Source organism: Cicer arietinum, chromosome 4, assembly GCF_000331145.2.
Source record: "Cicer arietinum cultivar CDC Frontier isolate Library 1 chromosome 4, Cicar.CDCFrontier_v2.0, whole genome shotgun sequence".
In the NCBI taxonomy this organism is placed as follows: Eukaryota; Viridiplantae; Streptophyta; class Magnoliopsida; order Fabales; family Fabaceae; genus Cicer; species Cicer arietinum.
This window is the reverse complement of record NC_021163.2, coordinates 54,633,209-54,649,906: the sequence shown is the minus strand read 5'-3', so window position 1 is coordinate 54,649,906 and position 16,698 is coordinate 54,633,209. Positions and strand designations below refer to the sequence as shown.

General features: G+C 28.0%; 1 protein-coding gene across 1 annotated transcript; it reads left to right on the top strand.

The window, feature by feature from the left end:
• Nucleotides 1-11,176: 11,176 nt before the first annotated feature.
• LOC101511411 (zinc finger protein 7-like) lies at nt 11,177-15,081 on the top strand. The gene is made up of 2 exons (XM_073368083.1): nt 11,177-11,427; nt 13,685-15,081. The coding sequence occupies exon 2, from the start codon at nt 13,737-13,739 to the stop codon at nt 14,508-14,510; it is 774 nt and encodes a 257-aa protein (XP_073224184.1). The 5' UTR covers nt 11,177-11,427; nt 13,685-13,736; the 3' UTR covers nt 14,511-15,081.
• Nucleotides 15,082-16,698: the final 1,617 nt, after the last annotated feature.

Here is a 16,698-nt window from a genome sequence, read left to right as displayed (position 1 = left end):
AACGAGATAATAAGGTTCAATGGATAAACTCCTAGACTTTTGAAGACCATTCTCTTATATTGTAAGTTTTTAGTTTAAAAAATTGTTGACTTTTAGTATAAATTATTACTAGGTTGTGACAAATGAGAGAAATACAAATATGTTAATAGTTCAACTCGAAGTTCAACAAAAAATGTGTGGTTGTCTTTTCAAGCTTAAATCAAAACCATTAAAAGATAGTTTATGATGGACAATTAAAGTAATATGTGGAGTTCACAACCATGAATTACTTGATATTTTAGAGGGACGTGCATTGATTGAACGTTTAGATGAATAAGAGAAAAAACATATCCACGACTTAACAAAATATTATGTTGCAGCGAGGCACATTTTTCTCTCATTGCAAGACCAAGACAAGAACAATGTGACTTATATCTCACAAATATATAAGAAAATGAGTGTTATTCGATTACAATAAATGCAATATTTATTTAAGTTAATTGAAGATACAAAGATACAAAATATGTATGTTAGAATAGAATGTGGGAAGACTCAGATGTTATGGAGGATATTTTTTAGAACCATCCAGATTTAGTGAAGTTGATGAACTTGTTTCCTATTGTGTTGATTATGGACAACATCTACAAAATGAATAAATACATAATGTCGTTACTTGAAATTGTTGGTATGATGTCAATAGAGATGACATTTGTAATTGGATTTGCTTATTTTGGAATATGAGCGTGAAGAAAATGTTTGTTACGCGCAAAAAACAAATTATCATGTAATTGTGACCGACATAGATCTTGCTTTGATAAAAGTAGTTGGTATTGTATTTCTATATGCTATTAATTTGTTTATCCGTTTCATATATAAAAAAATATTGGAGTAAAATGCAATCAATATGTCTTGAAAGGTAAACAAGAATTAATAATTAATATGTGGAAAAATATTATGTATTGTAGTTATAAGAAAGAGTAACTCACGCACTTGCATATGTTTCAACAAGCATATGCTGATAATAAGTATTTGTTGATTATGTGAAAGAGACCATGTTGACTCATCACAGGCAAATGTTTGTTGAAGCATGGATTAATCGTGTGATGCATTTCGATAATACAACGACTAACATGTATGTTATGTCCCTATAAAACTTCAAATTTGTAATTTTAGTATATGTTGTCGAATTGTTTCATGGTGACAATTTACCTTTCATTATAGGGTTCAGTCTAGTCATTGGAAATTGAAGATAATTAGAACACAATATTAGTGACACGACTAAATGTTGGAAGACTATGAACAACATGATAAAGTTACAACTTAAAAAAATCAAGGGCAAGTTTTAAAAAGATTTCTATGATCAAGAGCATAAACGCAACAATCCATTTTATCAAAGATGTAATACATTTGTATCAAGACAAGCTCAAAGCCCTATTGCTGAAAAATATGAGAAAGTTGTTTGTGTGGGTACCGATAAATCTATATGTGATTGCTCTCTTAGAAGAGCATACGAGTTACCTTGTGCTTATGAATTGACATAATTTTAAATGGACATGTGTGTCAATTCTTTTAGATTCAATGCATATTCAATGGAAAAAATTAACCATGGAGTGTGAACTCCCCCGAGACCCAAAAGATGAATCATAGTTGGATATGTTTAATGAGATGGATGCATTGTGGAAATCCTTTCGGTCACTCAATGTTATAGGAAAAAGAAGTGTTAAAGAGTAAGGGGCATGAATTTGCTTTTCCAACTACAAATTCAACGTGTCAACCACCTGAAAAAGTTAAAATCAAAAGACGGGTAAAGAAGAGTATGCGTAAAAAGTCGAAGACTCTTCTTACTTTGAACATGTTGATGCAACATATGAGCATCCTAGTTCTCAACTATCTCAATCATCAAAGAAGAGACCCTCCCAATTATTAAAGAAGAAACTATCTCAATCATCAAATAAGCCACCTTCTCAATCCTAGATGAAGCAACCCTCTCAACCCTCGATGAAACAACCCTCGATACATCTATTCCTGAGAAAATTTCTTATTGTTATTCAACCATACATTGATGACATAGCTAATTATAGCTAATGGAAATTTTGGCTATCGAACTATTGTATCATTGCTTGGATATGGTGAAGAATCTTGGTCTTTGGTCTTCTATTGTTAGGACTAGAAGATTTCTTCGCAAGTTCCGTAAAATTATCCAAGAGAAAATAGGATAACAATAATTTTTCATGTCATGATTAACTAATTTATATAAAGAGTAAAAGTAAATGCACATTGGAGACGAGCATAGACATCATCAAGTAAAAGTAAATGCACATTGGAGACGAGCATAGACATCATCTCAATGTTAGGCAAATATTGGTTCATCTAATTTCCTATATGACGAGAGGCTTTGGCAGCGAATATTACCGCTATTTGCCAAAAGCTACACTAAGGTATACCAAAAGCAAATTCTACAATATTTGTGTTGGACGAATAAGATTCAGTAACTCTATAGTTTAACTCATTAAAAGTTTGAAGATAATTATAAAAACAAAAAATAGTTTAATCTCCATTGTAGCTACAAGAGATCAAATATAAATAAAATGACATGTCTCAAGTATTTTTTCAAGAGTGTGGAGTATCCAACTCTATTTTTTCAGACTCGTGGAACGAGAATGATGAACGAAAGTGGAATGATGGTAGGCACTGAAATTTAGAGCTAGAACTGAGTGTGTTCTTTGATTCTTTAAATGAATGAGGGTGTAACTAATTTTTTATTAATCCTAGAGTAGACAGGACAACCACTAGAAAAGATAATTAAAATAGCCAATAGGAATTTATGTTAGTTTATCGTGGCCTTTGTTTTAGTTGTAATCACCCAAGCAAGCATTTCCTTTATTTGCAGAAAAATTTGGTGGTTAGATGACAATGGAAAAATGGTTCAAGTAAAGATTACACACACAAAGGTGCATACAATATGCTCATAGAAAATTAGAACATTTCTTCTTATCCTTTTGGTGAGTTCTTGTGGCATGAGTTTGTATTGTTGAAGGTATCCCTTTTTTTGTGGAGTTTATTTAATCATATGTTGCCCACAAAGTCTAATTTGGTTTGGTGTTTTATGTTGTCTATAGAGGCTTAGATGTGTGTTGATGGGTGTGGTGTCGTGGAGTCATCATAATATTTACTCGTCGAGTGTCCCTTATTTGGAAAAGTGTGAATAATTGTTTTGAATTGGTTTGACATTTATGCAACATTTCCTAATTAGATTAGTTATCCCACTTGCTTTTTCTCTAGCTTATTCTATAGGGTCAAAATGCTTTGAGATTGTTTGATTGTGGTGTGGTTAGTTTGTGTTTGGAGTATTTTGGCGTGCCATAAATCTTAGTGTTTTTAAGTAGTAAAAGTGTGTGTTGAGCATTCTTGTATATCATATTAAATTGTTGTCTTGGTTGTGGCTCAAATACAAAGTTACACGTTTTCAGGTGGAGTTGCATCAATGGTGGATCAATCTCCTTGGTTGTTTAGGAGTTGTCAATTATGAATAGTCTTGTCAAATAGATGTCTAAAGAGGCTTATACCCTGGCCCATGTTTGAATGTTGGGGTTTTCCTTAGGATTTTAAATTCTTTAGGGATCGTTCGAAGTAGTTTTGAGTTTCTAGTTTTTGATTTTGAAAGTTAATTTCAAAACTAAAACTTGTTTGGTTAAAATGAGGTTGAGTTAGTTTTTAACTTAATTTAAAAATGGTTTTTCCTTAAAATTTAAAAAAAAAAAATTGGTTTTATGATTTTTGTTTTTGTTTTAAAATTAACATGTCACTAGATAGACATAATCACCACTTTAAAAACCATCAAGTGCCACCTCCGAGTCATCAACCACCACCACTATCACCGACCATCCACCTTCGAACCACCATCTCTCATCACCGACCACCCACCTCCAACCACTGCCGCCACCATCTTAGATCATCTTCATCATCGCCACCAACCCACCTACAGCCACCACATCTACCCACGGACCATCCACCTCAGACAGTCGTCACCAATCTCCGACCATTGACCACTGCCACCAACATCTCCAACATCTACTACCACCAACCACCCACTCACCATCTCCGACCACCACACCACCACCATCCACCATTATAGTCATCATTGGTTTTGCTCCGACCACCACCTCAAACTATCAACCATTTCTTTTGACTGTTACAACCGCATTCGACGACCAATCACTAGTAGGATAATCATCTTCCAAAACTAACATTTTCAACTACTATTACTTAAATTATTATAATTAAATAAATTTTAATTTTCTAATATTTGAATTGTTTTAAAAAAATTAAATTTTTTTTTTTTATTTTTAATTATTTTGATGTGTCAATATTTTTTTTATATTTAGTGAATTCATAATGAGACATATTAAAACATTGTTATTCAATTTAAATACAATAAAAAGTGAAACTCAACTAAGGATTTAAATTTATAGTTGAAAACTCAACATTAAAATTCAAAATAAAAATTGATTTTAGTTTTTAAAAATTTTAAACCAGAAAACCAAAAACCACCTGAAGAAGACCTCAGTGATTGATCTTTGTAGATAATTTTATTTTATTTGGATAATTTGTGGTTTAAACAGTTTATATTAATATATTTTATTTATCTTTTCTTAAATAAAAAACACATAAAGTATATATACTTCCTCCATTCTTAATATTTGATTCTTTAAATATTTTTTTTTGTTACATGTTTTTTTAAATCAAAATATAATTAATGATATATTTTTTTATACCCTTAACAATTCAAAAATATATATTAAATAAAATTTATTTTTACAATAAAAATCACTAAATCAACCTAAATTTATTATTTATTAATATGTATGTTCAAAACTAAAAAAAAATCAAAGTTGAAATACCAAGAGAATAAAATCTAAGGGAGCATTAGAGAAAATTCTTGTTTAGAATTAGTAGTTCTAACGATTTTTTTCTATGGGAATCCTCGTGACTTTTCACTTAAAAACAAAAAGCATTGAATTTTAACTCTTCCCCAAATAAGGCCACCCACAAGTGTCCATCTGAATCAAGTTGACCCAACAATTTTGGCGTTTGTCGCAGTTATGTCTTCCATAAACGACCAAGACAAAATTTAGTGTGTCTTGACTCTTGAGCATTTACTCCCCAATATTAAGACTTATTTTATGTTGGATGTGGCGAACAAGTGCATTAAGAGGTTATGTTCAAAAATTTCAAAATCGAATTTTGTGTTGAAAAGAGCATTTTAAGAGCAATTTTTAAACTTTTGAGAAATGGATTATCCACAAGTTTGAAGACACTGTCTTTATATTTGGTTCTTTAAAAAATTTAAATAAAATATTTTTATTTATTTATTTTCTCTTATATTTTAGACAGAATAGAATATATTTTTTAGCATTTTTCTTTTGTTACTCCATTTAAACTCGATTATAAAAAAAAGTAATTAATTTCACATATATTAAGAATAATGGTTAACTTCATTTAATTTTCTTGATGTACTGAAAAAACTAATTACATTTTCTAAACTACCTTTTATTTATTTTGTCTTAAATTATAAGTCATTTTGATGATGTCTCACAAACTGAAAAATATAATTAATTTTGTATGAAAATTATTATAAATGCAATTTACTCTACAAAATTATTCTTCATTAATACTATGAAAAAAATTAATATAGTTGAAAGAAGGAAAAATAATAAATAATAAATAGTACGATAGAAAATAAAAGAAACATTAATATTTCTTTGATATTGTAAAACAACTAATAATTTAAGACTTTGATTTTTGTAAAGTGAGTTATAATTTTGGATAGACGATGTTAGTCAAATTTTGCTCTACCAAATATGACTATATTTTTTTTATATTTTATATTTAAGTCCAAAGAAAGTATATTACAATTTACAAAGAGTATAACAATTTTATAAAACTACTTGTATCAATCCTTGGATGTTAACTATTCATGTCATTAATTAGAGATTTGAATAAAAATAAAATAATTAATTTTAAATATTTTAGACATAATTACTGTTAAATTGAAAAAATAAAATAATTATTCTATTAAAATATTTTCTAATTAATGTGATATTTAATATAAAGGATGAGCGAAATTTATTGCCTCTGTCTCTAATTATAAAAAAAAGTAAGTAAATTCAATGTCGTTCTTATTAATTTACTCTTGATAGATGAATGCATTTAATTTAAGTTTTATTTTACTAAATAAATTAATAGTATTAATAAACAGTATGTTTTAAAAAATAATAATAATAAATATATCTAATTACTTCAAAAAAATATCTTTATTCAAGAATAAATTATTTTGTCAAATAATACTTAAAAAAAACGAATCCTAATTATTTAGAGTTTGTAAATAGTAAATAAAATTTAAAATAAGTTCTGATTATTTAGAGTTTGTGAGATAAGTAAATAAATTTTGACTTCATAACCGTGAAGATGGAGGGAAATAAAACATTTAGATTTGGTTATTGTCACTCAATGATGAAATTGGATAACTTTGTCCTCCTTCTAGTAGATAACTATGCCTTTGATATATATTAATGTCGGATATAAGAACACACTATAAATAAAGAAATAAGAAAACACATAACTAACTTATGTGATTTAACGCCTCTTGTCTACATCTAGGAAAACATTTCAATATAATTCATTTATGATCTCAAATAAAATTAAAATAATTTATAACCTAGCCTACAATACTCTTTCACATTTAAGAATTACAAAAAATAGTAATACTCACATCTTACACAACAAACAATGACTCACACTCTTCTTTCACTAGAATATAGTTGGAGATACTTAAACTCTCTATGTGGTCACCAAAAATAAAAACCTTACAATATTCCTTTTTTTTTATACGTTGGAATTCTACATTTTGAAAATTTGAATCGACTCTAACTATTAGTGGGTATTTGTTTACTATTTTACTAGCTATGATTCGTGGCTTGTTGGATGCTATGATGTGTGGCTTCTAGAGGATCCAAGAAGAACATCATATGCACTTTATTTACTTTGTGTCCTTAGGAGTCTATCAAGGATATGAGTGAGAATAAATTGGGTCGAACCAAGTTTTGCTAAACCTAAGTCTGACCTATCAAAAAGTCAAGATCTAAGCATGATCTATGGTATGTTATATGCTTGCCTTTTAGGCATAAGTCTGACCTTGATAGAAGTTTGGTATGACCTGTTAGTCTACTTAAAAGTAGAGATGATAATGGGTAGGATAATACAATACCCGTCCCCATACTCCGATTTAAAAAGATACTTATATCTATTCTCATACCCTCTTAGGTATCAATTTTAATATTCGTACTTTTATCCTTTGAGTATCTAAATGCCCATGCTCATATCCATTACCTATGTTTTAACTAAAATAGATCGATAAATAAATGATATTGTTGTGATTAAATTTAAAAATGATCCAAATATCTTAAATCCAACCATAAAAATATTATAAACCAAAACATTTTCTAACTTAACATTTCAAATGAACACATGTTACAATACACATTCAAATATCCATAATAACATTTTATGAAGTTGCAAGTTCTACGGCGGTATTATTGAGATCTGTAAAAAAAAATTGATAGAAAGATGCAAGTATAATTATAAAGTCACGATTAATAAGAAACAACTCTTAGTTATAAAGTCACAATTGGATTTAATTGTCATTCCTACTTAAAAGCCTAATATATTTCATCTTAATATTTTTGAATAAGTAATCAAATAAATCTTTAAATAGATTAACGAGTTAATATATCAAAGAAATTAAGTTCTATTTTGATATTTAATATAACATATTGAAGAATATGACTTTATAAACATCCTACTTCAATTCTATTTTATAATAATACATTTAAATATGTCAAAAACTAAAGATTAATATGCGTAAATTACTAAAAGTTGAATATCTATAAAAAGATCAAAATTTAATATAATAATTATAGTAATATAAAAAATATTATTCATATTTATTTAAATAGGTCGGCCTAATAGACTTAAAAGACTTATTATAGGCTCTATAGTCTTGTCTTTTTAACTAAATAAGCTTTTTTAGAAGTCTTAGCTTTATCTATTTACAAAAAAACTTGACTTGGTCTAGGCCAGATGTAAACTAAATCATAAATCTTTGTCGGTTAACTTGACCTATTTGGACCCTTGATCAAGTGACACTTGCATTATAAAAAATTAATATTCCATAGAATTAACAAAAATAAAATTCACACCGAAATACTTCATCTGTCTCTAAGATCCTTTTGAGATACTTATTACTATGTTTATATCTTTTTCTATAACATATGAATATAATTTTTCTCATTTTACAATAATTATCAAATTTACAAATGACTCTTATCTCCTTTGAAAAAAATATCCCTTCTTCTTATCCATTACAAGGGGGATTTAAGATTTTTTTTTAATTTATTTTATTTTATTTTTTTATTTTATAATCAGGAATCACCTTTTGAAGTTATTTATTATTTTATTTTATTTAAATAAGTGACTATTTTATACATATTTTATTTATTTTTCATATTTTTATCTCTGATTTATGTATTTGAGTGCAACGTGAGTTTGTTTGCCATTGTGGTATGATGTTTGTTTTGCCGTCTTGGTATAGTGTTTATAGAGATTGGTATAGTGTTTATAGAAAGACAAATGATTTATTTTGTTGGTATCATATTTTGAGAAAGAAATTTATGGAAACTATCACCAAATTCAACATCAAAGTTACCTGTGCATTACTTGTTTCCAAACAAATGTTATCAAAGTAAATTCGTACGAACTTATATATTCAGATGCAAAAAACGCATTAACATGTTGGTAGATTCGAAAATTGATAAATTTGTTTTAAAGACCGAATTAAGATTAGTGAATTCGCGAATTTACAGTAAATTCGCAAACCGTTCTCTTAGCTAACAACAACGGTTTTATTCAAATAAACAACGATTTTTTTGTTGTAGTGCGTATTTTTTTTTAACATACCATTTATTAATACTATTAATGTATCTTAAACTATAAAAATTCATATTTTACATATTTAAATAAAATTTTATTTTAGGAACATTAATATCTAAAATGAACACACTAACTACATATCGACTTTTTTAGATATGAGTGAAAACAAACAAGGTTTAATTGCAATTTAGGTAGTAATTCCTCGATCTTTGTCTTATTTAAAATATTTATTTGTTTTTATTATATTACCAATGAAACGATAACTATTTTTTCTATCAATATACTCTTCTTTATTACTATTCTGTGATGAAATATATATAAAAAAAAGTAATTGAAAAGTTGATATATTTAGTATAAATTATTAATAAGATACATCAAATTTTCAACTATAATTTTTGTTTATATTTCATTCTAGAAAAAGTATATCTCAACTCATTTAACTATTTCACTTACTATTATTATCAATAAAACTCTAATAAAGTGAATTTATATTATCATTAAAACTACACAATTAACCATTTAGTTAAAAATAGACACAACTTAAATAAAACACTTATAACAAGTGCTCTCTTAAAAAATTCTCCTAATGCACCTCTTTTAAATAAAAAAAGCACTTAAAAATAGAATTTTATAAATGTTACTGTATTTATTTATTGAATGTAGTGGGCCTTTCGTTTTCATAGTGGAAGGCGAAGGAGCATTAAGGTAATGCCTTGTTGTGTTGTGTGGGTCTTCTCAAACACTACCCCATTCATTTTGTGTCTTTCTGTTTGTCCATTTATTCCCTCTCACAATCACAAACAAATAATGATTATTATTACTATTTCGTCCCTCTAGTTTATTTATAATTTAGTAATAAACATTAATTTTTTTAAAAAAATTACTATCTTTTGAATATTATCCTTAAAATTTTCGAAACTTATTATCTCATTCTTACCAGCTAATTAGTTATGAATCAAATTTATTTGATTAACTTACACTCTATCAGAGTTACACTAATCGTTATTATTCAATAACATCGTACTAAACTAATATTTATTAAAATTATCAGTTGGACTTAAAATTATATTCATATAATAACTTTAGTAACATTAAATTCAACTATTTGTGACAAAACTAACATAAATTTTATAAGGAGGTTAAATACATAAACATATATTTTTGAAATTAAAAATAAGAACTCACGATTAGTTTTTTAAGAAAGTTAAATTTAACGACGCTTCAAATAATTAAATTCATATATAATTAAAGTTGTACCACTAAAGATATTAATGATATCTTTTTAAATATAAATAATTAAATTATTTACAAAAATTAATTGAGATTGTTTACGAATCTTGTCTTAATAATTTTTGTTTTTAACATAGTTTTTTCTATAATTACTTAAGAGATGGAAAGTGTACTAATGAATTAATAATTTTTTTACTTTTTAATTTTTATTAACTTTTTACATATAAATATATTTAGTGTAGTTAAATATATATATTGAAGCAGCTAAATATAAAAATATATTTATTTATTAACAAGAGTTTACTTTTTGGTTAGTCAAGACCACCCCAACACAACACTAGACTTCGCTTTTATCAACGAATGATTTAAAAATTATTAATTCAGTATAATATTATAAAATAAATGTAATTGTTAATGTAATTTGATCTCCCTTTAAATAATTTATATGAAGACTTGTAATCCTATACTTTTTCAAATTCTTCAAAAAGTGAAAGACAATTATATATTTTAAAGATATCTTAATAAATATATATTCACATTGATGTGAAATATAATTAAAAAGTATTTATATTTTGTCGTTTTACATATAAATAAATAAATTTAACTAATCCAATTTGATTTATTAATGCCATTTCTAAATAAAATAAGTTTCAAGATTTTTTTATATTCATTTAAAAAAACAAAAATTTTATAAAATTTTATATTTTTAATTTAATTAATAATATATGAATAACTAATATATCTAAACGATTTTATATAATAAAATTATTTATCACATCATTCAAACTATTTACTATTAAAATTAAAAAAAAAATTCAATAAAAATAAAAAAAAATTAAAATTACATTTAAGTATAAATATAAAATTAATTACTTACATAATTAATACACACTAACATTGACCTAGAGTCTTGTGTATATAAAGAGACAAACAAATTTTCGAAAAGATTGATAAGAGGTAAGCTAGTAGTAATATATTTAGAAACAAATGACAATGATAGAAACCTTGAAATTGGACAAAAGAAGTGGTGGTTGTAGTCTTTGTACATGTTATCTGACTCCTCTGACTTTGCTCCATCATCTCCACTTTTCTTAGCTTTACCATAATAATACTCTCTCTCTCTCTCTCTCTCATTATTTCCAACGTCCCAAGTAGCATAATATCACTCAACTAGTATCTACCATCAAGTTTCTCCTACTCATTCCTTTCCTTTTTATCAAAGAGTAATATGTAAGTGCCTCTTAATTAACTTATAATTTCATTTAATTAATTAATTTCTTCTCATTTTTACATGCATTTTGAAGCCTTTTGCCGATTCTACACACTGCTAATTTAGAACTTAATTTCTTGAGCTTCATTCTAGTAAAATAGGTTTTAGTTTTTGAATTTTGAGGAATTTGTGTTTGTTTTTTTTTTTTTTTTTTTTTTTTTTTTTTTTTTTTGGATTTTTTTTTTTTTTTTTTTTTTTTTTTTTTTTTTTTTTTTTTTTAATTTTGGAAATGGTTATTGTGGTGAATTATTTTTGTTACTGTCAATTTGTTATATGTTAGCTATTTGAGTACAAAAATTAGATCTAAGAGGGTATATGTTAAAAGTAGTTATTTAATTTTTTGTCAAGTGCATTTCTTTAATTTTTAATTCATTTAGTAATTGTAGTTGCTCTTAATCTTCAAGTTTATTTTTCTCATAGTTTGAATTTGAACCATAAACTTAGAGGGGGATATTTATCTTCATTCAATGATTTGAAAAAAATGCTTTTGATTAGAAAAGTATGTTGAATGAACAGATGAGTGATTTTAGAATCATTTAGTTAGCATGTTGAGATCATTTTTTTTTCATTTTATGCAACCATCAAAGAGTTGAGTTTTTTTCTAATTTATGGTGAGTACTCTCTCTGGGTCTTATGATAAAATCCTGTTTGACTTCAATATAAAAAAATTGTAAACTTTACTTCTCTCTCTTCCTTAGGAGTGAAGGTTCATGGTTTGTGAACAATGAAGCAGCGTCACAAACACAAACATTGAACACGACACTAATACTATATTTAGACCATTTGAAGTAATTGAATGTAACCACATGTGTCGATGCTGTACACCACGAGTGTTGGACACTAGACATGCCTCTAATGGGACGTGTCGGTGCTACTTTGAAGGATAACCCCAAAACTTGTATTGGTGAAGGGTAGAATACATCTAGGTCCTAACAATAAAATATTGTAATGCTAGTCTTTTACTTGTGAAGAGTTTAGTGTGTAAAAGAGGCTTATAAAAAGTGATTTTTGCATTTCAATAATTTAGAGGTTACTTTTTAGAGATTTTTAAATAAAACATAAGCTATTCGTATTTGTTTACCCTAATGAAACACATTAAAAAAAATTTCATCTCCATCAAAAATGTTTTCCACGAGATACTCAAAACAACTTCTCATTTAAGTGAGTGCAACACCAAGAGAAAGAGATAAAAATGATGTTGTCAACATATAATTTAACCTTTTCTTGCTGTAAGTTACACACTCTCTTGTTCTTTTGGAAAATTTTACTCCATGCCATTTGTTAAAGGAACCAAAATTTGATTAGATGAACTTCTGCATCAAAATTATAACCATGTAACTTGGATACTTTGAAATGGTCTGAAAATCTGGTTTTTGTTTGGTAATTTTACATACCTAAATAGTTTTCTTTAACTTTGGAAACAAGTGATGTGGCTGCATATGTATTCTGTCGGCAGGTAAGTAAAGCCTGATAAAAAATTGTTTTAGTCGCAATTTGAAATCTGATTATCCCAAACAATTCATCTTTAATTGAATATTCCAAAAATTGTTTTATTCTTCTATATTTTCTATGACTATATCTTTATACCTTGCATGCTCAAACTAGAAAAATTGTTAACTGTTATGGCTTCTAAAACAGGGTCTAAAATAAGTTTTATATTGCTTGTATATTAGACTTATTTGTAATTTGGTCTCCTTATTTTATCACACTCACAAAAGTCTCCCAATTTTTAAATCGAACTTTTTGGTCTCTCAATTATCACATCTGTTGTAGTTTTAGTCCTAACCTAGATTTTTGGATCATAAAATGGTGATTAATGCTCCAAAAAGGGTGATTTCTTACCCCAATTGTATTTGAAGAGAAAATACCAACATTTAGGGCCAAAAATCACCATTTTTGAGACTAAAAATCACCATTTTTGGCGTATAAATTATGGGTTGAGACCAAAATTGCAATAAACATGATAATTGAAACACCAAAAAAAGTGATAAAATGTCTATTTTAAAATAGGGAGACTATTTTCGTGAATGTGATAAAATAAGGGATAAAAAATTCAATTAAGCCTATATATTAATGAATAGCAAGCCTTGGAATTTTTTGTGTCACTTTGATTCTTTTAATAACCACTTCATATTAATACAAGAATTTTGCATTTTCCATTTACTTGCATACACAAACCTGTGTTTTTCATAGCAAATAACATAATCATTAATGTAGGTGATGATTACATAACACTTTATGCTTCTGAAGGGACTGTGATTTATTCAACATGATGATTCCAAATTTGAATCTCGAAGCCGAAAACAGTTTAGAAGTAAGCAGTCAAGTAGGTTCCAACCTATACTTACAAGAAACATCTCATGATCTTACAAAAGACAGTGCCACAACTTCTTCCTGTCTTACAAATCTCACTAAGCCTGACATTGATCCAGGTCCCGTTTCCCTCGACCTCACCCTAAACTTCATTAATCCGAGCGACGAAGACTCAAAGGAAACAAGCGACACCAACAGCGAAACAAAAGCCGAGGCTCACGCTGCTAATTCAGCTCTGCGAGTTCACAGAATTTTCTCTTGTAATTATTGCAAGAGGAAATTCTTTAGCTCGCAAGCGTTAGGCGGACATCAAAACGCTCACAAAAGGGAGAGGACAGTGGCAAAACGCGCTATGCGAATAGGAATGTTCACCGAAAGGTATACGAGCTTAGCTTCTTTACCTCTTCACGGTTCTTCTTTTCAGTCTCTTGGTATTATTGAAGCTCATGCTGCAATGCATCAAAAACAAATGCAATCATCATCGTCGATGAAGGCTCCTGCAGCAAAATTCGAGAAAGAATGTTTCGGTGCAGCATCGATGTTGATGCATAATGACCACGATGTTGGTATATTTTGGCCTGGAAGTTTCAGACAGATAGATGAAAATGCTGGTATTAATTTGAGGTATCAAAATGCTCATAGTTCAAATTTGAATACTATTTTTGTAGCGAAATCGCCACTTCCTCCTCCACAAACATCTACATCTCCTGATCTCACTCTGAGGCTTTAAGATTTTTTCATGTTGATTAAATTCTGTCAAAACTGTGATTCCCCTTAGTATTTTAGGCAGTTTTATATTTATTGTATTTCTGTAACAGTTTTATATTTATTGTACTTCTGTAACAGTTGTATCTTGTTATTATTAGGTTTATGTATTTAGGATCAATCCCATAATGACAGGGATCTGTTTTCCCTGGCTCATGTATATATATATAGGTCCAGTGACCTCATAATAAAATATGAAAAGAATATTATTCCTTCTAAATTTAAGAAATTCTAATATTAGTTTTTGTGATAATGAACAAAACTATATCTCATGTTCATACTTCTTAAGCCGCATAAGTTTTTTTGCCTTTATTTTTCGTTCTCTTTGGAGATGAAATTACTACTAATTAATAACTGTGCTTGCATTGTACAGTGAGATATGTATTTCTAGTGACATGATTTATCTCCTTTTGAAATTTTTAGTATTAATTGTTTCTTATAGTTGGTGTTTCATTTCATTATGGATGTTGTAGCTAATGCACATTGGAAGATTTTAATTTCAGGCTGAATTAATGTTAATGTCTTAGATTAGTGTATGCATTTGGTTGGAAGTCTTGAATTTGAATGTGAATTAGAGACATATAAGTTCTGAAATTTTGGTTATAAGATAAGTATATTTTTAGATTAGGTCAACTTTATTGACTATTTATTATAAAGTGTTTGTTGTGCAATGATGACTGCCTAACTTTGTAAACTGAAGAGATGAAGTTTGAAGGGACAGAGTTTGAATCTTGTATGAGATTGTATGGCCTAGTGCTGACATTCTCTCTAAATAAATAATAATATTTCTCATCTCCTTTTAAGTGTTATAGTTAAGGTTTTAACAAAAACAAAATAAACATTATGGAAGAAAAGAGATATCAAGTGTTGGGTGGGTTCACTCCCTAAGTGGAACCCATTAGTTTTATTAGTATTATTATTATTATTGAAATAAAAGAATAAAAAAAAAGGTATTATTGAGCCAGGCTCACGTGAAGGAAATAAAAGGGCTAAGAATTACAAGAAGAAAAGAGAAGAAAAATAAGGGTTTGGTTCCAGTGGTGGCAACACGTGTGTAGCAAACTTGCTCCGTTTGATCTACAAATTTAGTAGGTTATTTCTACCACTGAGTTTGTTATTTTAATATACAGGTTGAGTAGTTTTATCTTCAAGAGTAACTTTGGCATACCCACTTTAGTGGAAGGTTGTTATAAGATTGTTATTGTTGATTGATGTTCTCTATTGTTATTAGGAAGACTCTGATGTACCCATTAATTATTATAGTCGAAGTTTTACTGGAGTATGTCCCGTGGTTTTTATTCTCTCAATTTGAGGGAAGCTTTCCACTTTAAAAACTCCGTTTGTTTCATATTTAATTTTCTGCCAATTAAGAATTGTATTTTCTGTTTGACCATTTATCTACACAAGTGGGGGAAAAATATTCCGCATTATTGAGATAGTTATCACTAATTATCTCTGGCTTTTTTTCCAACATCAAGGAAAGAAGAGAATGAGAATGCATCTAAGTGATTGTATTTCACCTTAATGATTTGAATTACATGCTCAACTAATGATCTAATTTTAGTTCACATGATAAATTCCTAATTAGTCTTTGTCAGGTATTGCTTATAGTTAGTGATAAGTAGATATGTTGTTCGAGCAGTAGCCATGGAGATTTGCCTCCTACATTATAGTTTAGGGGCAATTTTGTAAATTGAACCGTATTATTTAAGCATAAGTTGTACACTGTTAATGTTAAATTTGAAATTCTTATAAAAACAACTGCAATAGAAGATGTAGAAACAATTGGTCGAACTTCATGATCAAATTTTGTATATTCTTGTTAACGTTTTTTGTATCCGTTTTTTTAACAAAATATGTTGTTCTAATAGTTTCACTTCTCATTATGTTGATGCAATTTGACTGAATGATATACAAGATTAAAAGTGAATTATTGAAAAACAAATATCTCAAAGGTTGAATGTGCCACTTCCAACCTAAGAAAGTAGTTGAGAGTTCTCAAATTAATATTTGATTTTGAATATGACATCATATATTTTGCTTCATTTTGTTAGATTTGTTAAGGAAATTTCAGACATAATCATCCTATATAAGCAAAAGCTATAAAATCTAACTAGCTCCCACTTTTAATGGTGAATTAAGAGTGAGCCATC